General features: G+C 50.3%; 10 protein-coding genes across 10 annotated transcripts, besides 32 other annotated features; all 10 read right to left on the bottom strand.

The window, feature by feature from the left end:
* Nucleotides 1-20: part of a microsatellite that runs on past the window's edge.
* Nucleotides 1-16,049: part of a sequence feature (heterozygous, non-Esmeraldo-like haplotype) that runs on past the window's edge.
* Nucleotides 47-92: a microsatellite.
* Nucleotides 154-175: a sequence feature (AT_rich).
* On the bottom strand, nucleotides 301-4,536 carry Tc00.1047053508741.310 (uncharacterized protein; the record flags this gene model as incomplete). Its single annotated transcript, XM_815969.1, has 1 exon — nucleotides 301-4,536. The coding sequence occupies one exon, from the start codon at nucleotides 4,534-4,536 to the stop codon at nucleotides 301-303; it is 4,236 nt and encodes a 1,411-aa protein (XP_821062.1).
* Nucleotides 1,423-1,459: a microsatellite.
* Nucleotides 4,650-4,685: a microsatellite.
* Nucleotides 4,825-4,856: a microsatellite.
* Nucleotides 4,866-4,920: a sequence feature (GA-rich).
* Tc00.1047053508741.300 (proteasome regulatory non-ATPase subunit 6, putative) lies at nucleotides 5,127-6,707 on the bottom strand (the record flags this gene model as incomplete). The annotated part of the gene is made up of 1 exon (XM_815968.1): nucleotides 5,127-6,707. One exon carries the CDS (start codon nucleotides 6,705-6,707, stop codon nucleotides 5,127-5,129), a length of 1,581 nt encoding a protein of 526 aa, XP_821061.1.
* Nucleotides 5,137-5,223: a sequence feature (GA-rich).
* Nucleotides 6,714-6,737: a microsatellite.
* Nucleotides 7,003-7,041: a microsatellite.
* Tc00.1047053508741.290 (ribosomal RNA methyltransferase, putative) lies at nucleotides 7,117-8,289 on the bottom strand (the record flags this gene model as incomplete). The annotated part of the gene is made up of 1 exon (XM_815967.1): nucleotides 7,117-8,289. One exon carries the CDS (start codon nucleotides 8,287-8,289, stop codon nucleotides 7,117-7,119), a length of 1,173 nt encoding a protein of 390 aa, XP_821060.1.
* Nucleotides 8,326-8,345: a microsatellite.
* Nucleotides 8,600-8,630: a microsatellite.
* Nucleotides 8,646-8,683: a sequence feature (GA-rich).
* Nucleotides 8,834-8,855: a microsatellite.
* On the bottom strand, nucleotides 9,111-9,818 carry Tc00.1047053508741.280 (ubiquitin-conjugating enzyme E2, putative; the record flags this gene model as incomplete). Its single annotated transcript, XM_815966.1, has 1 exon — nucleotides 9,111-9,818. One exon carries the CDS (start codon nucleotides 9,816-9,818, stop codon nucleotides 9,111-9,113), a length of 708 nt encoding a protein of 235 aa, XP_821059.1.
* Nucleotides 10,187-10,214: a microsatellite.
* On the bottom strand, nucleotides 10,352-12,772 carry Tc00.1047053508741.270 (RNA-editing complex protein MP81, putative; the record flags this gene model as incomplete). The annotated part of the gene is made up of 1 exon (XM_815965.1): nucleotides 10,352-12,772. One exon carries the CDS (start codon nucleotides 12,770-12,772, stop codon nucleotides 10,352-10,354), a length of 2,421 nt encoding a protein of 806 aa, XP_821058.1.
* Nucleotides 12,897-12,928: a sequence feature (A-rich).
* Nucleotides 13,168-13,192: a microsatellite.
* Tc00.1047053508741.260 (hypothetical protein, conserved) lies at nucleotides 13,297-15,741 on the bottom strand (the record flags this gene model as incomplete). The annotated part of the gene is made up of 1 exon (XM_815964.1): nucleotides 13,297-15,741. The coding sequence occupies one exon, from the start codon at nucleotides 15,739-15,741 to the stop codon at nucleotides 13,297-13,299; it is 2,445 nt and encodes an 814-aa protein (XP_821057.1).
* Nucleotides 15,966-15,990: a microsatellite.
* Nucleotides 16,050-16,388: a sequence feature (areas merged during assembly that could not be assigned to a particular haplotype. This can correspond to areas where the two haplotypes were merged or to regions with more than two copies in the genome that were merged during assembly.).
* Nucleotides 16,185-16,214: a microsatellite.
* Nucleotides 16,353-17,309, bottom strand: Tc00.1047053508741.250 (uncharacterized protein; the record flags this gene model as incomplete). The annotated part of the gene is made up of 1 exon (XM_815963.1): nucleotides 16,353-17,309. The coding sequence occupies one exon, from the start codon at nucleotides 17,307-17,309 to the stop codon at nucleotides 16,353-16,355; it is 957 nt and encodes a 318-aa protein (XP_821056.1).
* Nucleotides 16,389-17,327: a sequence feature (haploid, Esmeraldo-like haplotype).
* Nucleotides 17,328-17,659: a sequence feature (haploid, non-Esmeraldo-like haplotype).
* Nucleotides 17,363-17,421: a sequence feature (T-rich).
* Nucleotides 17,583-17,639: a microsatellite.
* Nucleotides 17,660-22,173: part of a sequence feature (heterozygous, non-Esmeraldo-like haplotype) that runs on past the window's edge.
* Nucleotides 17,734-17,758: a sequence feature (AT_rich).
* Nucleotides 17,897-17,936: a microsatellite.
* Nucleotides 17,945-18,781, bottom strand: Tc00.1047053508741.240 (hypothetical protein, conserved; the record flags this gene model as incomplete). Its single annotated transcript, XM_815962.1, has 1 exon — nucleotides 17,945-18,781. One exon carries the CDS (start codon nucleotides 18,779-18,781, stop codon nucleotides 17,945-17,947), a length of 837 nt encoding a protein of 278 aa, XP_821055.1.
* Nucleotides 18,834-18,853: a microsatellite.
* Nucleotides 19,030-19,113: a sequence feature (T-rich).
* Nucleotides 19,202-19,224: a sequence feature (AT_rich).
* Nucleotides 19,557-20,375, bottom strand: Tc00.1047053508741.229 (hypothetical protein, conserved; the record flags this gene model as incomplete). The annotated part of the gene is made up of 1 exon (XM_815979.1): nucleotides 19,557-20,375. The coding sequence occupies one exon, from the start codon at nucleotides 20,373-20,375 to the stop codon at nucleotides 19,557-19,559; it is 819 nt and encodes a 272-aa protein (XP_821072.1).
* Nucleotides 20,789-22,057, bottom strand: Tc00.1047053508741.220 (uncharacterized protein; the record flags this gene model as incomplete). Its single annotated transcript, XM_815961.1, has 1 exon — nucleotides 20,789-22,057. The coding sequence occupies one exon, from the start codon at nucleotides 22,055-22,057 to the stop codon at nucleotides 20,789-20,791; it is 1,269 nt and encodes a 422-aa protein (XP_821054.1).
* Nucleotides 22,136-22,156: a microsatellite.

Genomic DNA, 22,173 nt, shown 5'->3' with positions numbered 1-22,173 from the left:
ACACACACACATAAACACACTTTCAATTCAGTCCATTGATACTCTCTTTTTTTTTCTTTTTTTTTTCTTTTTTTTTTTTTTTTTTCTTCTTTAAATGCCATTCATAGAAATAATAATAAATAATCCACACAGTGTAGTGCGATAGACCGCCTCTAATAATATATATATATATATACACACGCACATGTACTTGCATGTGAGACGTATGGCAACACACAGAGGCGTATAACTAACAATAGAACTGATGCTGGACATCCTTCTCCTTCACTGTCAGAGTGAATTTTTCAAACGGCCCTACGTTTAACGTTCTACACCTCCTTTTAGTTCATCAAACTCCTCCTCATCCTCCTCAATTATGTCGTCATCGTTCTCATATCGACCAAAACCGTCAATCTTTCCAAAGGCATGTGGCGTCAACGTGTCGCCGTATGGACTCACAGCCATTTCTGGTAAAAGAAAACCTCCCGCAGCTTCGGTGCCGTTTTCATCTCCATAAACATCTAATTTTTGTAGCCGTTCAATTTCCCGCTCAATATCACGCAGGAACACCGAATTTCGTGCCGTCGATAAGGGAGACGCGGAGTTGGTCACTGCTCTTATTGGTGTCCCGGCTCCTCCCTTGTCGTGCTGCAACGCAGTAATGGACGGGGACGCGTACGATGGATGCCCCGTGTCCTCCCCTTTCCGGGGCATTGGAGAGGCAACAAAGGTTGAAAATTCTCGCGACCGCAAACCGTCTTCGGGGTGCGGCAGCTGATCTCGGCGCTGTAGGTAGAAGGCAACTTGCTGCAGCAGTGAAATAAGATTGCCTGCATGAAGTGCCACTTCCTCTGCCCGCGGTAGCGACGAAGCCATCGAGGCATCCCCTTGCCCCTGCGGATGGGACGGTGTCGGTCGGAACATTGAAGACGGCGCGGAAGGCAAGACGGCGCTTCTGCCACCACCACCACTGCGCCGCTTCTTTCCCGCGGGATGTGAATCTTCTCGCCCGTTTCCATCCTGTGAATATCGCTGAGAACCGCTCTTATTTTTGTTATCGTCATCATCACGGCCAACATCGTCTTCAAAATAAATGAGAATTGGCAGCTTCACATTTTCTTCGCCGTAAACGTCAAACCATTGGATGAACTGCGAGAGTGCATGTACAACGCCCGGCATGATGTTTGCAATGGCGTCGTGCAAAAGCCAGCGCCGCGACTTAGCGGACTGCGGTGTGATGGCAAACACTTTTTTTAGGTGGCGACCGTGCTTCAGAGCACGACGTCGAGTGTACTGCAGTGCCTCCGTTGTGAGTTGTGCGTGCGGGATGCAAAAGTAAAACAAATCTCCCTGCTGCAGTTCGTTAATCGACCAAGAGCGTGTATTCACACCGATGAGACCGAGACTTGTGACACGCCCCCGCTGACTTTGCGGTGGCTGCGCTGTTGTTGTTGTTGGTGTTGTTGTTGTTGGCTGTTGTGAAAGCAAAGAGGCGTCCTCCGCCTCCTGCAGGATCTTTGCTATCGTGCGCTGCGCCTCACATTTGCCCTGGCGCCGGACCATTCCCTTCTCCTCCGTCGCCTGGTACACGGTGGTGCGGCTTAGCATGGACGTGGGGTGCTTGTTGTAAAACTGCGCAAGATCGCGGAAGAGTCGCAGACCGCGATGAAACTGAAGGATGAGATGCGCCGTCTCTGCAGTCACGGGGGCCGGGCCATCCGGCGCATTTTTGGCACTTTCCTCCTCACCGTCCGTGGTTGTGGAGGTGGAGGAAGAGGAGGAGGCACCTTTCATCGGTGCAGAAGAAGTGAGACGATCACGTGGCCTCTGGAGTTGGCCCCGTCGCGCAGACACAAGAAATGAATTCTTCGCTGAAGACTTCTGCCCCTTTGCCTCCGGAACTTGTTTGCCCGCATCCAACATGTACGCGTCGTAGTATCGTAGATTCTTTTGGGCACGGGAGTCGTGGATCGCAGCCGCAGGTACTGTGGCAACCGCGGTAGACGCCACACGTGAAGTACGACGTTGCTCCTCCACGGCTGAGGTGGTTTTAAAGGATGGGGATGGGAGTGTTGCAAGTAACTCGCGTAGACTGTCATCTGCCGTTCCACGAAACGCAGCGGCAAACCTCGTGGCTGCAGCCGCGTCCCCTGTGGCAGCCTTGAAGGTGTAGTGAATGGCATAGCTCAGCACAATGAAAGTAAGACGCTGAAGTCGCTGATGGTCGGAGGTCTGAAGTAATGCATACATATCCCCTCCTCTCGTCTTCCCTTCCCTGTTATCCCCATTATTACCATTGTTATTCATGGTGGCGTTAACATCATTTTCCCTTCCCTGTTTCCCATCATCACCATCACTGAAATCCGCCAAATCCTTATTGCCATTTATGCGTGACGACAAAGATAATATCCGCAGCTCACCTTTGTTCCATCGTGATTCCTGTGTGGTAAAGAGGTGATGCACGGCGGCTCGCGAAGGACGGTCCGGTGTGTCCCACATGACCGCATCCAGCGTGTTCAACCTCACGCCGGTGACATCCATAATCTCAAATATATCCCCACTCGCCGCATCGCCAAAGTACGACAAGGAAACAAGATTCAGATTCGATATAAGCGCGGAACGCATCTGCTGCGCCTCCACATGAAAATTGCAGAACTCTGCAGCGACCAACTGACGTGCCCTCGGGTCTTGCGCAAGGCAAAGTCCTACCAGGATCGCCAATTCCACCGCCAGCACCAACGACGCCTCGTCCACATTCACTCCGTCCCCGCCTCCCTCAAAATCGATAGAATTTGAAATGCCTCGATCATAGCCGCTGCCCAAGGCGTTCTCTCGGCAGCGAATTTCATGGAACGCTGCCAACCGTACACTCGTCTCCAGCAGCCGCGACAGAGAAGGACGATGCTGCACGAGATAAAAAGCCCCATTTCGGTAATATGGAGCGTGTTGCACAAGTAAACGTAAACAGCGCGCGGAAAGACAGGAAACGGTCGTCACATTGCAAAAAATGTCACGAGTAGCCATCTTCCTGCCCTGAAGAAACTGCGGCCGGTCCTGCGTCGAATGATAAGTTGGATCCCTGTGACGGGGTTGACTCTCGTTCACACCCCTTCCTGATGAATGCTTTTTCGTACGTTCGCCTAACGGAGAGACCGCGTCCCCTATAAGTGCTGCCAACGCGCGGTCCGCAAATAACATCAGCAGCGACTCACATAAACACAAGTCCCGATGTGTCACTTCCCCGTCATCCGCCTTGGAAATGTCACCGGCAGAGTTGTCAAGCGCATCCCTCAGAATAAGTGTTTCAAGAAGACATAGTGTGGCGTGTAGAGCATCATGATGACCTTCACGCCCAAGTTGAGTCGCGCACAATGCCGCCAATTCCTTTTTAAACGACACAGTCGCCCACTCGGAAGATGCACAATGGCGAAGAATAACATGCATGGACTCTATACATAAGGCACGTAAATCTCCACTTGGGTCCGTATCGCTCAGTCGCAGCAAGACATCAAGAACCTCAGGCCCTGTGAGACGTGAATAGTGGGAGTTGGCAAGCTCCCGCACACAGGCCGCAATATGCAGCCGCAGCGACAAACACAAATCCGGCAACGTCGCGGACGTTGCAGAAAGCCCTCCTGTTTCCGTTAAGGTGGTGCTGTGTGATGCCCCGTTCTCCGGCATCGCCAATTCGTCCGTTGTTAAGTTTCTTACAGTGGCATGCGCTGCTACGCTATTTATGTACGCGTCCGTCGATGTCAGCACTGTCATGAGGATAGAAAGACGCTCTGGGCTACTGAGGGCATCACGCACGTAGGAGCTTTTCGCCTGCGCCACAGTGCTACCATCACGCAGGAGCATAATGAAGAGCAGCTGAGCAGCTGCCAGGCGAACAGTTAGGGGGAAATCATCGTACAGAAAATCTGACACAATCCCCACGGCACCAAGGCGGTCCAATAGGTCCGTGCAGGTTGCGGAGAGCTCCATGGCCTCTACGGACACATACGAGCCCCGCCAGCCCTGCCCAAGGTGCTCGGATGGAATACAGCACGAGAACACCACTGTTTGCAGCAACAGGAGGGCGCTTTGGAAAAGGTGACACACCGCATCCCCATCCGTCATCATATGCGGGGCGTGAAGAAGCGACAGCACCGTTGCCAGCAGTTCCGGCTGAAGCCCAAACACGACATGATGCAGTGCCAACAGTCTCTTCTGCAGCATCGTGGCTGCATGCGGAGATCGTCCCTCGTTATGCGCCCCGTATTCCCGCTGCTCGTAGTGCGATTCACCACGTGCCTGTAGATTCGCGGGGCAGCGCTCAATCACATCCCGCAGCAGCTCCATGAACCCAGCGCCGTCCTCCACCGTCACAAAGGGCGCGTCACCGCCCCCGTCACCACTGCCATGGTCACCCCACATCCTCCCGCCTGCTTGGGAATTGGAGGACGGCACAAAGGCGGCTCCGTTTAAGCGGGACGCGAGTTGCAGCAACGCCTCCCCGCTCATAGTCACCGCCTCCACCTCCTCCGCAGTTAATGTCGCCGGCGGAGAAGATGACATTCCCCCTCCCCTTTTCCTCCCTTCCGTATTTCAGTGTATTTATTTGGCGCCGTCACAATTTTCTCCCTCTTTCTTTCTCTCTCTTTGTACTGCCGCGGTGGCAAAGTGAACGTAAAAAAAAAAAAAGAAAGAAAAGAAAAAAGTAAAAACATATATTTATATACAATAGGGGTAAAACAAAAAAGTGAAACAACAAGCAAGCGTAAATAAACAAATAAAACACACAGGCAGAAACACAACCGTCATTTTAATTTCAGAGGATTCCTACTTTTACTTTTTGATATTTCCAAATACAAATAAAAATAAAAATAAAAGCAAAATGTCCACGACTTTCTCTTTATCTTTTTCTTTCCTTCTCCCTCTCTCTCTCTCTTTCTATCTTTCCATCTCCTCTTCATTCTCGTGACCTCGCTGTTTACATGTAGACGGGTATGTTGTTTCCCCCCTCCATCCATCCACCGTCATCGTCATCGTCATCGTTTTCTTTTCCCCATCCTTGTCTCAAGTGGCTTTCTCATGACATTTATGAATATCCACAGAAGCCGCAATACATTAGAGACACACACACACATATATATTTATATATCCTCCTAATTGGCATTCTTCTTTTTCTTCTCAACATCCTCCTTTTCTTCGCCTTTCTTACTATCCTTCTTCTTGTCTGTTTTCATCTCCTGTCTTCTTTTTAGATTTTCCTCTACCAATGCATCAAACTTACCACTAGCCTTATCAAAGAGTGCCGAGACGAGGCGATCATATTTATCCAAGGCCTCCAATGCATCTTGATACAACGTTGTGGTGGGCTTTTCACCCCCGTCCTCGGTTGTTGACTTCGCATTCTTATATGTGGGGCCTGCAGCAGAGGAAGAACCCCGTTCCCCACCTCCCCCTGAAACCATTCCTTGTTGTCGTTGCTGTTTTTGATTCTTACTTGCTACCTTTGCATCCTGCTCATCAAAGACAACAACGCATTGATGCTGCTGATCCACAATACCTGCAAGCTTCTTGTCAAGGATAAGCTGAGACACCTGTGACTCTACCGTCTCCACATCAAGCTTCAGCAAATAGGCAAGGTATGAGATCTGTACACGACTGTACGGCTCTAACAATTTCAATAAATGTCGCTCCAAAAGACTGGTGTACATTTCTGTAAGTCGTCTTTGTAAAACCTCGTCGGCAAGGAAAGGGGAATCTTTATTTTCTTGCATGATACGATTGAAGAAATGTGTGTCCTGGTTGTTGTAAGCCTCCGCCACACCACGCAGCGCATCCATGTCCTGCCCCCTGTACTCCAGCACATTTTTTGAAGAGAGTAGTGCAGCGAGCTCATCCGGACTGTCTGTGGCGATTTTCGCAAGAATCATGTAGTGTAATGCCTTGCGGGCCTGACGGGCCTGATCGCCCAGCTGATGAAACCCCTCAAACGCCTCGTAAAGGTACGAAAATGCCGTCTTTGCATCATGCTCCTCAGCATGCAGCACGCCACTCTGCAGATCAATTTCTGCCTGGGCCAATGGGGGGCAGTAGATGCTGTTGGCATTCGTCCGCGCCGCCACAAGAGCAGCACGCGCCTTGCTGATATTCTGAATGGAATAATAAATACGACTCTCCAGCAGGTGGATGTCAAGCAGCAGCGCCCGATCATCCAATCGCCGAACCTCCCGCAGTAAGGCCTGTAATGTTATGAGAGACTCCTGTCGTTCATTCCGAGCAAACTGCACCTCCGCAAGGCGGTGCTGAAGTCGCTGCCGCAAGAATGTCCGCTTCTCCTGCCGTGCCCATGCAATCATGTCACTACACACCTCCATCTGCCGATCCAATGAGGCGCCACTAGTGCGGATAAGGTCAAACAATTTCCGCACCATCCGTGTTGTCTTCGCTTTGGGTAGGAGCGAAAAGAAGCTGCGGATGACAGACAAGAGATGTACAAGGGCGTCCACTTGCCTTTCAAGGCTAAGAATATCGGCCAATCGGTAGACGGAACGCTCCTTCACGCGTAGACCCTCCGCATCATCGGCAGCCACGTCGGTAGCAACAATGCCCTCCAGTACATGACGTGCCTCGGCACGCCGGCCGTCCGCAAGGAGATCCTCAGCCTTGTCTAAAAGCGGCTCCAAGACACTGCCAGCTGCATCTGCTGTCGGCGCCAATGCGACGGCGGCAGTAGCCATTGCGTGCTCTCTCTCTCTCTCTCTCTCTCTGTTGTTTATTACTATTACTATGATTGTTTTGCTTCCTGAATAGCCTTTTCTGCGTCTCTCGTTATTCGTGGCAAATCCAATTCCCCCTTTGGCGTATATCCCTCCCTTTTACGTATATTATTAAGATGGCAATGATTATGACGATGAAAATGTGGTGATTGTGTAAAAGAAAAGAAAAAAAAAGGCTCACAAACGGAGTCGGCCCAGCCACCACCAATCAGGCAGGCACACAGAATACAGGTTATGATTGGCCTCAATTTCTTTTTTGTTATTCTTTTGTTGTTGTTGTTGTTGTTTTGCTGTTTGATTTTTTTATTATTGGCCGTTGACTGCCATACGATCCGAAACCAATACAACTTGGCACTCCCTCTCCTCTCATTCACTCCACACGTCGACGCTTCATTATATCCTCAGCCCCGTTAGTGGCCACCACGCTGTCCTCGTCGTTTTTGCAGGCAGTCGTCATGTACGGAGCCTGCCGCGGCGGGTGAACAGGCGGCAGCACAGGGACGTCAGAGTCACGGTCGTAGCACATATCCGCATCATAGCCAGAAAGATCCCCACAGGCCAAAAATGGTACAATGACGCTTTCCATCATACATGCCTGGTCCTCCACACCCTTCTTCTCCTTCTGAGTTATCTGCCGGCCCTCACTTTGTAGGTGCATGAAAGCAGGGGGTAGTGGGGCGACGGGTGTGAAACACCGTGTGGTCGTCGTAAGTGGTCGATCAAAGGAAGGCCGATACCCAGCGGGCGGTTGATAATCCTGGCACACCATAAATGCCTCCATGGAGGCATTCCGAGAGGATCTAGGCTTGGCAATTATGACATGCCGAAAAAAAACCTCGGATTTTGCCACAAGAAAAGGCGTATTGGGGCCACGAAAAATTTTTGTTACAAATGTCCCCCCACAACGCAGAACAAACGTCGTTATGTTCAACGCCGCCAGCAGCAAATGATGTTGCAAGTACTCATCCAACTCATGCATCCCTGTTACGTCGGGGGCACCATCGCACACAACAAGATCTGCCTTCTTCTCACAACTGTTTGTATGATCGGAATAACTGTTTCTCCCACCTGGTGCTAATGATGGGCGTCTCGCTGTGGATCGGCCTCCCTTGTCTGTTTGTATTGCAGATTTATCTTCTTCAGAGTCCACATACGCATCGTTCACTGACGCCGTGTCTTCTTTGATGTTAAGTAAACGAATAATCTCCCGTGCGGTAGCCTCGCTCGTGATGTCTCCCTGCAGCAACTGGACACCTTCAATCGGCATCATCTCCTGCAGATCCACGGCCACAATACGTGGGGCGCCCAATGACTGCTTCTCAGTTCTGCCACCCACTTCCTCGCGTAAATGCCTCGCCAGCAACTGCGACCAACTTCCCGGCGCCGCACACAAAACCACAACGCCTGTCTGAATTTCATCTCGGTTTAAAATATTAAACTCTTCGTGCAATTGTAGCAGTTTATATGCACTCCTCGCACGGTATCCCTCTTCCTTTGCCTTGCGGTAGTATATATCCCGCTTGTCCTTTGATGCACGCCCCATTTCCGTCCTGTACTTCTTCTCTCCCCCCTTTCCCCTACCACCACCACCACCACCACACACTCTCTCTCTGCATCCCCCCACGCAATCGTAACGACACATCGCCAACAACATGGGGAAAAAAAAAAAAGGGGGGGGGGGGGGGAAAAAAAAGGCACTTCACAGTAAAAAATGACCAGAAACAATTCCACGTTTATTCTTCCCTCCTTTTTTTTTTTTTGTTCTTCACTCGTAGGTTATTATGTATCATAAAAGAAAAAAAAAATTTTCAATGTTGTAAAGACATGTCAACTTCCAGTTTAAGCCATGCCTTTTTTTTTGTTTGTTTGTTTGTTTGTTTGTTTTTCATTTTTCGCCTCTTCTTTCTCTCTATCTTTTTCTTTCTTCCTTTTCTTCTACTCCCTTTTTAATCGCGTAAAATAATAAATGTTATCAAGAAGCATATTGAAGAAAGCAAGAAATAACAAATGACAAATCAATTGTGTATTTTTGAATCTGCACGCATTCTCTCTACTCATCCCTCCCTCCTTCCCACCCACCCACCACCCCTCACCTCACCTCACCTCACCGCTCGTGTTCCCCTGCGTGAGTGTACATGAATGCGTCCAACGACGCCCCGGTTAAAGGAGTAGGGAGCAAAAGGGCCAGTGATAACTTAGCCCTCCTCCCTCTACTCCTCCTCTACCCATTCATCCTCTCTCTTGTGAAAGCCTTTCCCCGCTTCCTTTCTCATACCACACACATGTATTCCACACACACACACACACTGGCCCGTATACCATCCTTCTTCTCTTCTTCATCTTTCTGCCATCTTCATTCTTCCCTCAAACCATACGCTTCTTGTGGTGTTTTGCCACCTCTTGGCGTACTCGATCCTCATACTCCTTTCGATCCCGCATGTACACCTTATACGGCTCCTCCTGCGCAGGGTCCTTGATATTTGGATTGTCAAGTAGCTCCTGAATAGCAAGAAGGATCTGCTTAATGGTAATGCTTGGTCGCCAATCCTTCTCCTCGTTCAGAATTGATAGACAGACAGTACCACTGGGATATACGTTTGGGTGAAACAATACCGGGGTAAAGACGCATTTGGGTGGCCTGGTAGGGTAGTCCTCTGTAAAGTGCAGCAGGAGACGAAATTCACCACCCTCAAAGGGCGTGCCGGGCTTACCAGGAATACCAGCCTCCCACTCAAGCAAATCCAAACCACCACTACCTGCTGCCGTCGATGATGCCAATAGACCCTTCGCATCGTTATTGCTGCCTCCTGTCGATGCGGTAGGGGCGGTGTGACTCCTGCTAGCGGAGCCTGTGCTGCCGGCTGTTGTAGAAGAAGATGCATTCGCCGTCGCAGTAGGAGCGGCGGTCGATGTGAGTGTTGTTGCATCTTGTGGAACTTGAGAAGAGAAGGCGAGAGGCGCAGAGGAAGCGGGTTTCTCGCGTGGCCGTGCCCAAAAGCCAAATGGACGGTCCTTCCGCCACGCCTTACGCTCCTCACGCAGACGCGCCTGCGCCAAAGACAGTCCCGACATTATAATTTTTTTTTTTGCTCCCACAATTACTATTTTTCTTCTTGCTGTTGGTGGGTCCCTTTTTTTTTTTTTTTCCTTTTCTTATTATTATTATGAATGTATCCCTTCTTCTTTCCTCGGTGCATACATGTATGCACGTCGTGGCAGTTTGCATGGGAACAAATAAGAGAAAAATGGGAAAAGAAAGAAGAAGAAATGACAGTAGAGGCAAGAGCACCAGCAGACGTCGTGCTTTCCTTCTTGTTGCCTTCGCGTAATCACCCGTCCCATCCCTGCATCCTTTGTAAATGCATTGCGCGTGTATACTACGCATATATTCCTTCCGGTCTTCCTTTCACTCAACTCCACCGCACCTCCAATAAATATCGCACACACACACGCACACACATGCACACAAAACTTTTTCTTTCATCCTCATCCTCATCAAGACCAAAAAACAACCATGACAACAAAATTCTCCATTATATCCTTCTGTCTTTCCCACCCTCTTCACCCATTCTCTCTCTTAGAAACCATGTCTACAAGGCGTTCTCTTACCCGATAACCTTCACACAACCAAGTGGTGGCACCACCTGAACAAACGGATACGCATGAAGTCGCTTTGATGCGCTATCAATGTGTCGATTCATGCGAAGTGTGCCCTGTACAAGCACCGTGCTGCCCAGCCGCACCTGCTCCTTTAGCAATGCGGCAGGGAAGTTATCACCCATGCAACGGATGACTATCAGTTCCTTCTCGCTCTCTGGACTCAATTTTGCACCCTCGTCCCCTTTGTTGGATGTGGCATTCTCTCCGTCAATTTCCAACACATACTGCGTCACCGCCATTGTGCCAATGAAACCATGTTGAACATCCGCGATACGTCCCAGCAGCACAGTGTTACTCCCAGCCCGTACGTGGACATTAAGTGCCTTCTGCTCCACTGCTGCGGGTGGGGCAGCCTTCTGCAACATCTCTGGCAACGACGCCGCCCTCACTGCATCCTGTATTGTTTCCTCACGCATGCCAATCGTGTCATCGTCCTTGAACGCATGGGTATTCGGGTCGACAGCGCCATCGCTGGTTTCTCCCGTTCCACTGTTGCCACTTGGCTGGGGAGCATGTAACGCCGAGCTCCGCTGCGTTTTGTATAAACTGTGAAGCTGTTCCTCCGACAGCTCCTCCCCCTCGTGCGCCGACTCCACGTGGTCAAAGAGTGCGTCCAGTAGTCGAAAGGAAGGAATCGCATTGGAATCTTGTGCCTCCGCCTTCTTTCTTTTCTTCTCCGCACAAAGGGGACACACAAAGCGACGCAGGGATGCCGACCGCGTTAAACTCGGCCGTGACGCCCGAAGTCGATCCTTCAATTTATCCTGCACCCTACCGGAATCGGTACCGGTAACAAAAGCAGCAGAAGCCGTGGCGCTAGAAGTCTTTGTTTTACTGCCAAGAGGAATGCCATTCGCCACGCCGTTTGGTGTGGACGCCAAAGGTGGCGTTTCCCGTGCCACCTGCAACTGTGCCTCAAGCTCCTCCTGTGGAATGAACGGATTGATGGGCTCCTTTTCAAGTTCCTGCAGTACCGCATTGGGAGAGTCGCCAAAGGGGTTCGGGTACTTTTTCACAAGTTCTTTTATAGGCACGCTCATACCTGGTTTCTGCGCCCTTGCAGCACTCATAGAGCCACTAGAGAGCATACTTGGTTTCTTTATCCCCGGGGCGGCACCCTCCGGCGTGGCGCGGGCCGTGGGCTTCGCATTTGCCTCTATTTCCTTTCGTCGGTCTGCGGTGCCTTCCACAACGGCGTTAAAAGGAACATATGCATTGGGATCATTTTGTTTGGGGATGTCGTCACGACGTGCAGCAATGTCGTCCCAAATTTCCTTAATGAGCTCATCCACGAGCTCCTCACTCGGTAAAGCCAATGTCGCCTTGTCGTACGGCATCTTTGCAGTGCTGACCTCCGCACCAGACAATCCGCCGTCCTTACTTGGTTGCTGCGTTTTGGCAGACTCCGTCGCCCCTGCTCCTCCTGCGGCTCCATTTTCACTGGCGCTCGGTCCTCCCTTTTCCGCCCCAGTCGCTTTTGACGTTGTTTCCTTCGCCGTTCGTGCAGGGGATGTGGGGGTCACAGCTGTCGCCACGGCTTCCTCGATAATTTCACCCTCTCCAGGGCCCGTCCCCACCGCCGCCTTTGAATCCGATGGATGTTTCAACTTCACATGTTGCTCTGCAGAGAACTCCAGACGAAACGCCTTCCCGCAGGCAGTGCAGTGAAACCGCATCGTTGGGTCCGGCGGTAAATGCCGCACCAAAATGGCGGTTCCGCCCCCGCCTTTCGTCGAAGTTGCGCTTTTCGTGGTCGTAGGCGTAGACGCTATGGAAGTCTTTGTCACAAGTGTCGCCATCGGGGAGGCGTCGTCAATAATGAGTTTTCTGGTGCCTGTGGTGTGGAGCGGTGGAGGGAGATGGGTGGGCTCGTATGCCAACTGCATCCCACGCAGTCGCTCCAGTTGCACAGCCGGAAACATCACCTCCGGTACCTCGGGTGGCGTTCCGCTTGGACTCATCTGCGGCGGCACATTAAGCAGAACACCGTGTTTCTTGTGCGCCTCCTCCAGCAGCAAGAAGTGCACGTCCACCTCCTCAAAAAGAAAGTCCTCATGGAAATGAAGCTCTCTCGCCTCACCTGGGGCAAAGGCCTCACAAGCACCACAAGCGTCCGCATGCACGGCGCTGTTGTCATCCCCGGCGGCGGAAGAAGACGGGATGCAAGAGGCGGCGGTCTCCCCCGCGGTCTGTGAAGATGTGCTCACCCACCGTAGCGAGCGTGGGCGGTTATGTAATATCATGAATGCGTGTGAGGAATGCGCCATCGCCATGGATGCACGCGACACTCTACGCCAGTTCCTCCATGCATCGCAGGTCAAAATGCCTGCAGGACGGCAGCGACCGCGATGAGTCAAGCGCTTCATGGGCAGCACCTTTTTTTTTTTTTTTTTGTGTGTGTGTGTCTTTCAAGAAGTAAACAAACACACACGCACACGACGGTGTCAAAATGATGTCCAGAGGCCCAATGCAGGAAGTCCAGCACCTCCCTTCTTTTCTCTCTTTTTTTTTCTTTTTTTTTTCTCTCCGTCGCAGAGACGTTAAACGGGTTAAAAAGAAACAAATAAATAAATAAGACAAAAACAGTTGGGACGTCACCGCCAGCCATGTCATTCATGTGCACTTTCACAGACAAATGGAGCCAATTGGCAGACATCGCATGCACATCTTTGCAAGCCCCCCCCCCAAAGCACGAGCAATTTTCTCTTTTTTTTGTTTTCCTTGAAATTCCCCCACCACTGCAATCGAGCACCGCACTGAGACACACACACACACACACACACACAAATGCGCATAACAAATCTTCTAAATTCAATTTCATGTTTGTTATGCATCCTTTTTTTTTTTTCTTTCCCCCACCCCTTCCCTCTCATTTCATTCACCGCGTGGTTCATTTCAGGCGGTCACGTGCGGGGGGAGGGGGAGATGATGTGCGAGACTCTCTGCTCCTCGGCAGCTCCAGGCCTGAGGAAAACTTGACGGTTTTTGGCCTGCTCCCTAAATTCTCTGCTGTGGAGTTCCCGTCGGCAACAAGACGGGCAAGCGGACTCGCTCTCCCACCGCTACCGCTTCTGCTGCGCCGGAGGTCACATGGAGCCCAATGGTCCACAAGATTCAACGGCGTGTGCGTCACGTGTTGAGCACGCACCCCACGATGCACCGTTGCCAGCACGACAACGCCAAATATAATGAGCAGCAAAAACGATAAGAAGCCAGGCACAAAAAGTGGGTAAAACGTGATGATAGGTAAGAAATGGAGCAGCACAATGCAGAAGAAGAGATGCAACCGCCACGCCTTTCGTTCATGTCGAATGCCTTTACGGATTTGATCATTGATTGGCATAAACTTCGGTGCAACCATCTTGAAGTATTTCAAAAACTCCTCTACATGAACGACGCAAGGGAAGTTCTGACTCTTAATAGGGGGCAACTTCCGCTCCGTTACAGGCACCTCCCATGAAAAGGTAAGTTCCGGCTTCGCAGTCCACATCTTGCATCCATAGATAGAGGCACGGCGAAGACTCCTAAGCTCCGTCTCTGTAACTGTAGGACTGATAAAACCATTAAATATCGTCAATAACCGATTATCCGTAAGAACATACAGACGGGTGCTACTACTTAATGTCGTCATGAGTAAGCAGGCAAAGACTAAAATCAACACAAAACCAATAACACACATTGAGGTGGAGCCAACAAGACGCACAAGCACATAACTGGAGTCTTTAACGCTTGACGCCACAAAAAGCCAGATCCCAAGTGCCAACCCTGCTAAAAGGTCCAAGTAGAGCCAAAGATCATACAAAATGACACTTGACACCTCCGGCTTTTCGCACCAGAGAACACACTCATCACGGCTAAGTGTCTGACGCAAGACCTTCCGAATTCCATGCTCCAATTCCTCCATGTTGAGCAGCTGTGCCGTCTCTCCCTTCTTCTGTCGTATCCATTCAGTGGTAAGACCATTGCTTTGCAACAAAGCCTTTCCTCCCACCCCTCCTTCTGGTGGTTGGACGGGACGTTGCAATGGGGAAGCCTGCGCAGACGTGGACGCGGATGCAGATGGGACAATGTCTCCTTCTGAAAGGGAAGGCATAACCGAAAGAACGGAGCGGCCATGCAAAAAAATTGCAAGGGATATGTAAAGTGTTTCGCGTGCCGCCTCTACATGCACTCTCGATGCCCGCCTAAAATACACGTGTGCCCCAAACAGTGCGTATGAAATATAGGCACTCAACAAGAGGTATGCGTAAAATCCATCCGCAAACCATGGCTTTAATGAGACACAAAAGAGAAGCATGAAGCTCAGCCCCGCGGTGGAAGTGCCAATAAAGAGAGGAATAAAACCAAACCGTGCAATGTCGCACCAGAAACATACATGCCCAGGGGGAAGTGGGGCTGGTTGTGCCATCTTACAAATGGGACAATTGCTAAGCACACGCTTTTGCTTTTGCGTCTGCTGGTGTTGGCTGTTGTGCTCGTGTGGATCACCCTTCTCATCGTCCACATGATTATTAATATTATTACTGTGATGATAATTACTCGTTTGCTCCTTCATATCCACCTCTGTTGGCACCTCTCTCCCCTCCGACCCCGCCTGCTCCTGATTCACCCTCACCGGAGTTATAAGTTGCAACGTAGGGGTCGGCATCCCAGTGAGCAATTGACTCAAACGCGGCTCGTATTTCCATGGCAACTGTCGTATAGCGTGTAGCCACATGTAGAATCCAAGGTCCAAAAGAACTAAAATGCAGGCGAGTAAAATCCAAAAAATCGTTATTGGACGGCAGATGTAAATATTGTTCGTCGTGTGTGCCGCAGAGCATGACATGTCTGGGCAGTTGGCGTTAAATTTTGCGTGGCGCCAATCCGGGCAAGTCTTCGCCGTCGCAGCGGCATAAAAAGAAGAAGAAGATGATGATGATGATGGAGTTAAATTGGATGTCAAAAACGAGACGTTAAAACGCATGCAACGGTGAGTGATAACACACCATGCACAGTCCATCGATGGGCTCAAGATGCCATCGGATGCATCAAATACACATTCAGCACAGCTCGTGTATGAAGCACACGCATCCGCGCTATATGCATGAGAATAGGACGCAGCAACATCAACAGCAGCAGCTGGAGTTGGAGCTAAAGCGGAAGTCATGTCCATAGAAGCATCATGCATAGCCGTCACCGGCAGGATGAAGCCTATGCCACCCCCGCCACACACCGTCGCTGTGAACATCACTACTAACAAAAAAATCCACTCCGATGGATGATATTCACTGCAGAGTGATGGCACGTGTGCGTCACGCCCATACATGTCCGACTTCCCCTTCGGTAAGTTCATGTCTACTTGATAAATACAGACACACAGAGACAGTTCTTCTCCTTCTTATGCCTCTTCCTTTCCAATAAATAAATTCCTTCTTGTGGTAAAATAAAGCGTTGATGCTTACAACGGCTATCTTGTAAGAAATCACCCTGTGACCCTCCCCTCCCCTCCCTCCCCCCGGTCCCACCCACTTCACCTTTTGCCTGCTGTATTCACCCGTGCAGCGAAAAACCTTGGAGGCAGCAGCAGCAGCAGCAGCAGTAGAAAATAAATCACATTGCAGAAAAAGGAAGAACGGGAAGAGAAGAAAAAAAAAAAAAAAATGTTATGAGCATTACAATAAACATACATAGAAAGTGAGAAAAATACCACCCCAGCCCCCACAAGGATGTACACATTATATAGAGAGAAAAGGGGAAATAACAATGGACACGACGCAAAGAAAGCAACAGTAAATCAAAGAAGAAAAAAAAAAAAGAAAAAGAAAACTAATGAAAACACAAGTCCATCATTCACATTCTCTCCCTCTCTCTCTCTTCTTCATTTCTTCCCTGGAGGTTTATAAAATTCCCCTCACAATTACCTCGTTCCCCTCCCCATACACACGCAAACACATAAACATAATTTCACCGAAATCCCACCGCAGGGGCCCTGGATGCACGTCTCCCGGATGCTGCTCCTGCTTTTCGCAGCTGCGACTCCTCCGGCATTTTCCTCTCCGGGCCCTCGTTCAAACGACACCTCGAAAGACTGCCGCGCCTCGTGTGGTCAGAGCTAATGACGCCATCGACTGCGCCGGCCTGCCCCAGTTCCTCGTCCATCCCATACTCGGCATTCCATCGCCTGCAGCTCATGAACAGGACTGTCACCAGCACCATTAGGCCGCTTATTACAAGCACAACAATGGCCAAACCGCACATCACACCGCATAAACGCGTATTGAACGAAAGCACATTCGACGGGTCCTTCATCATGCTCGACGGATGAATTCCAAGAAAGACAGTGCACCGCCGCAGTGGATGATTCCCGGAGCGTCCTGCGAGCTTCGCCAGGACACGCTGCAGTCCAGTGAAACATCCCTGCGGCAACGTCAACTGTGTCACATGCCCAGAAGGATTCTTTTTATAATCACGTGACGGCATCGACCACGTCGCAGTGAAGTGCACGGCGAGTTCTTCCGGGACGTCGTTGAACCCTGGAAGCAGCGAGAAGTAACTCATTTTGCACGCATCTACGTCACGCCTTTCAGGCACCACCGTTTCGGCGTCAAGATCCCCCCCAGTCAAGAACTGTTGTTGCAAGTAAAAATGACAGAAGCATCGTGAAAGATCATCCTGCAGTGCAAGATGCACCATATGCACGTATCGCTTTGGTGCTACATACACATAACGCAAGGCATCCCCTGCAAGAATAAGCGTGGCGTTCTCTTCAACCAACGTGTGCAAATCCACCCCAGGCAAATGGTCGCCAGTGGCAGAAGAATTCGTCGCCGCGGCGTCCTGCACGGCAAAGGCCGCAATAAATGGGAACTGCAAGGACGGCGCTAATGCCACCAAGAACAACGTGAGAAGTACTCCCCACATTTCTTTCTTTATTTTTTTTTCCCCCCTTTTTGAAGGGGGGAATCAAATACGCGAAGAGAGAAAAAGAGAAATAAATCAAAAACAACAACGACAAAAAAAAAAAAAGAGAAAATCTCAAAATTGCGTCTGCTCGTTGGAAATGACGCGAAACAAACAACAAACAGAGAGGGAGTGAAAGGCAAACTAAAAAAAGGGAAAACCCCGTCTTTTTTCCCCTCCCCTCCTTTTTTTTTTTTTTTCCGCCATGAAATAAAGTCACACTATACACACACATCTGTCTGTCTGTGCTTCTGCCTGTCTGTCTGCCTGTCTGTCTGTGTGTGTGTGTGTGATGAATTGGCACGCATGCATTGAAGCATGCCAATGACAAGGAAGTTTCATTTGGTTGCCAGAAGAACAACATTTCCATTGCATTCCCCAATGCATATAAATATAAATATTTTTATATACGCACATACGTCCCGCCAAAAAAAACAAAAGGAATTTCCCACACCTTTCCATTGTTGTTTTGTTGTCTTCGTTTCCAATTCACTCATATTTTCCTTTTCCGTCTTCTTTGTTGTTGTCCTTTTTAATTCCTCTCCCAAAAAAAAAAAAAAAAGAAAAGAAAAGAAAAGAAAAAAAAAGGCGGATTTCTACACCTTCTTCGTCCTTTGCTTTCGTTGCCTAGCGTTACGGTAGACGCGAGAGAACCAACGCCAGGCAAGTCCAATGCAAACACCCGCCGTAAACCCACCAACGTGCGCCGCGTGGCCAACGACTTCTCCCGCCGGCAACCATGCGGTATTCGCCAGCCGTGTTTGTGAGCTCAGCAGTGAGCATACGAGGGCAATGACTTCTGGCGCGACCATTGTGAGTGCGGTGCCCCACCGCTTGTAGTAAGACACGTTAAACCCCGCAAGGGAACAAATCCCTGCGCTGGCACCACACATAAAAATGGAATCGGTACGTTTCTTGTCAATTTTGTACTTCATTCGCTCCAACCAACTCTTCGCACGTCGAATGACGGCATCCAACGGAGTTCCATTCGTTTCCCCCTTCACTGACAGCAACGACATCCACCGCTTGTGACGACATGCCAACTGGGCGTCGTTGAACATCAATTGCCCACCGATACCACCCATAATGCCACCCCCAATGAATACCGCAAATGATCCTACCATGCGACGAACGGACACCCAAACGTTGTGCTCCTCAACATTCCTCTGCACGGACGGGCCGCCAAACTCCAAGAGAGTCGCCATGAGGGATGTCAAGTTCCCCGCAAGGTGCGATTCATTGGCGTGCACAAACATGTGTGTCAGTAGCACAATGGGCTTGCGTTTAAATGCCTCCACGGAGAATCCGTAGTCCATCACGCGAACGAGGGCCTGCAGAGGCGTCGGACGCTTTCCATTCGGACAGTACGCAATGAGACACACCCACACCGGCGTCAAACGAATCGCCACACATGTGAGATCCACGCACACCATTTGAACTCCTCTCCCCTCCCCCTCCCAGTGAGTACGTGTGCCATTGATGCCCCCACCACCACCACCACCACCCCAAAAAAAGGAAACATAAATAAATAAATTGCAAAGCAGAAGGTCACACATGAAACCCCACGCAGTACCGCCGCCTCCCCCTTCCCACACGCCGGCGGGAAGAAGAAGAAAATAATAATAATAATAAAGACGTTCCAACAAAACAACATCACATCCCAATAAATAAATAAATGTTTAAAAAAAGAAAAAAAAAAGGAAACGTAATCCAGTAAAAACACACACAAAAAAAAAAAGGAAAGTTAATAAAAATAAAGAGCAAACCGAGAACTACAACTGCAATCATTACAAATAAATAAATACATATTATATAAGTAGGTATATAATATACATTTTCCAGTTTTGCAAGGGAAAAAAATAAATAAATAAATAAACCACGTCATGTACATGCACACGTGTACACAAAAAGAAAGACGGGGGGAGAGAAAGACGACTTGGATCCCCCTTTTAACTGTTCTCCCAGCCGTGTCCAGAGGGGTTCTTGTCTGAATGCATGTCGCGTTCCCTCATGCTCCTTCGACTACCCCACTTCCGTTATTATTCCCACTCACACCCCCAGCCAATTTCTCTCCCCCATCGTCCGTCCATTCGCCAACAGATAACTCACCAAACATGGCTCGCTCACAAACAATATATATATATATGCTTTCCCTTCCTTTTCATTCCATTCGCTTCTTTTGTCCCCCGCACCATCGGCGACGTTCCCCTACGAGTGTGTCAGGAGTACCCCGGGTTTCAGGTTTTTGTCAAGAGTGACGGCGGCCGTCCAGTTGTCCACAAGCTTTGCGATGTACACAACCGCCCACTCCTTGTTTTTGTTCACGCGTGCCTTCAGCGTGTTGCCCTTGAACAGCACGCAGGCCGTCTCAAAGCCCAGGGTCCCCGTCCAGCCCTGCCCACGGCCACACACCACCTCGGCGCCAACCAGCACGTGATGGGGGCACTTCGGTATCGGCGTCGCAAAGCTGGTCGTGTACGAGCGCAGCTTGTTCGTGCGGACCGCCAGTGCATAGCCAGCATAGGCATAGCGGCAGCCGAGCGTCAGGTCGTAGTTCTTCTTTCCGTCCAGGGTGCAAAGCGCACCGCATCCCACTTGGCAGTGAGGCGCTACGGCCGTCGCGACGCCCACCTCCACAGTTTTGTTCACCAACTTCGCGTGCGACGACATGCGAGAGGGCATCACGAACTCATGGGAGAGCTCATACTCGCCATTCTTCTTTCCCACAGCCTCCACCTTGTGGCCCTGGAAGAGGTACGACGCCGTCAGGTTGACATTGCAGGTGCTGGGCTCAAGCGTCGCCTTCAGTGCGGCGCCGCACCTTGGAGCGTACTCCACATCCACGCTGAACTTGCCATCGGACGTTGCCATGGGGTTCACAAAGAGCTTGTCCTCTGGGCCCTTGAATTTACTCTCCAGCTTCCACTTCTGAGCATCGCTGTAGCTCTTCGTGAGCATGTCCTTCACATCCTTGTTGAAGTCCTTGTAGAGAGTCAAGGACTTGGCGGCGGCGAGCATGGGCGGCATATTTTACTGGAATTCGCTGAATTATAATAAAAAATATCACTTCTGTCTAGGTGGAGTGCCACAAGAGAGACAGGGGGAGGGAGAAATAATAAAGGGAAAAAGGAAAGACAGCATTGCAAATAAGTGGACGTATAAATGATATCATAACGGAAAAATTGCGTGTGTTGCAGTACCCACATTCACTGCAACGAGCACTGCCACCGCAAGATCACATTACAAACAATAAAGGTTAGAGCCAGCGATAAGAAAAAGCGAGTATTCTTTAGTTTCATATACAAGATTTTATATACATGTATATAAATGGTGGACAGCAGAGCTGGAGTTAGTGTGTTCTAGCCCAAATGTGGGGGGGTTGGGGGGTAAGTATTTTAAAGCAGGAGCATTGACCTTAAGTGGCACTTTTTGGCATTTGCCTAAACTTCCACGCTCATATCTGCAAAAAATGCCGTCGTCGAGTCCCCATGGACAGTCTGTAGCCGTTTAATCATTTTGTTGCGGTGACGGTTAAGTTGCTGCAGGCGATCATAAAGAATCGTGCATCGCATAGTAATCCACTTGCGTTCCTGCAGTAGCAGCTGTACCGCCTCTTCTAACGCTGCGGTGGATTCGTGGTGAACGGAGCGAAGAACGTCTAGATGTTGGTGGAACAAACCCATCATGGCATTCGGCACCGTGGAACCATGACATGTCTCTCCATGCGGCATACGCTGTGCACGTCTAAGGCGGCGGATCTCCTTTACGCGGAAAAATTTTTCACGGATTGCCTCATCTTTCTCATCGTCACGGCCGTCGTTCCATTCCTGCATGACGTTTTTCGACAAGGGATGAAGAGAAAAGAAGGCAGTTGAATGTTCATGCCCCACTTGTGTCTGTGGATTACAGTGGACGGTGGGTGTGGCAGTCAAGAGCTTATTGAAGGACGCCTTCGACGTGTTATGTTCATCTTCCACGTGAACGCTCTCACCCCTGCGATTGTGGTTCCAACTATCGCTGTAGCTGATAGCTGCAGAAGTCCCGTCGTGGCTCCCGGGCTCCATGCATAATTTTTCAGCGTGAGTATTCCCCTCCTGTCCCTGCGTTTGCTCCACACCTCCGACATGTTGCTCACAAAAGCGCCAGCATGTGGTACCAGATGTACCGGGTAGCGTCACGCTCTTCATCTTGCTGCTTCCCTGCACGGGGCTTCCTTCATTCATCGCCGTTAAAATTTCACTTGGGCGTCCCGCCTTCAACGGGTAAAATGAGCTCCGTGGTACATCGCTCACTGCTGCCGCTACTGTAGCTCCTGGGAATGATGACTCCGTTGGCTGTGGAAGACCCTGCGCCTCGTTGAGATCCCACGTCGCCGCATCCGGCCCCATCACACGACCCAAACCGTCACCAAAGGAGGAGGTCCTGTCCGTAACGGAAGTTTGTGGCCATTCATGCAGCAGTAACTTCTCCGCCTCCAAGAGCAGGCCCGATGCATCCATCGCAGGCCGCATGCTGTCAAGATCCACCGCTTTGCTCCTGATCCTTACCGGCTGCGGAGGCTTCACGCGATGCCCTTCAAGCTGCTCAGCCATTTCTTCCGCCGCCGTGCCATCGGCCACTCTCCTGTCGGAGGGCGCGTCACCCGGCACGCCATCCAGAGCCAACGCGTACAAAATATCCCACGCCGCCGTGTTTCTGTTGAGCGCCATTGACACGTTGCCTGTGCGCCAAGAGTTCTAAATTCTCAGCGTTGGAGTGAGCCCCCCCGGCCGATTCTTGTTACCCCAACACACACACACACACACACAAGCAGAGAGAGAGAGAA

Source organism: Trypanosoma cruzi, genomic scaffold (genome assembly GCF_000209065.1).
Source record: "Trypanosoma cruzi strain CL Brener 1047053517035 genomic scaffold, whole genome shotgun sequence".
Classification (NCBI taxonomy): Eukaryota; Euglenozoa; class Kinetoplastea; order Trypanosomatida; family Trypanosomatidae; genus Trypanosoma; species Trypanosoma cruzi.
The sequence above is the reverse complement of the archived record's forward strand: the minus strand, read 5'-3'. Positions and strand labels throughout refer to the sequence as shown.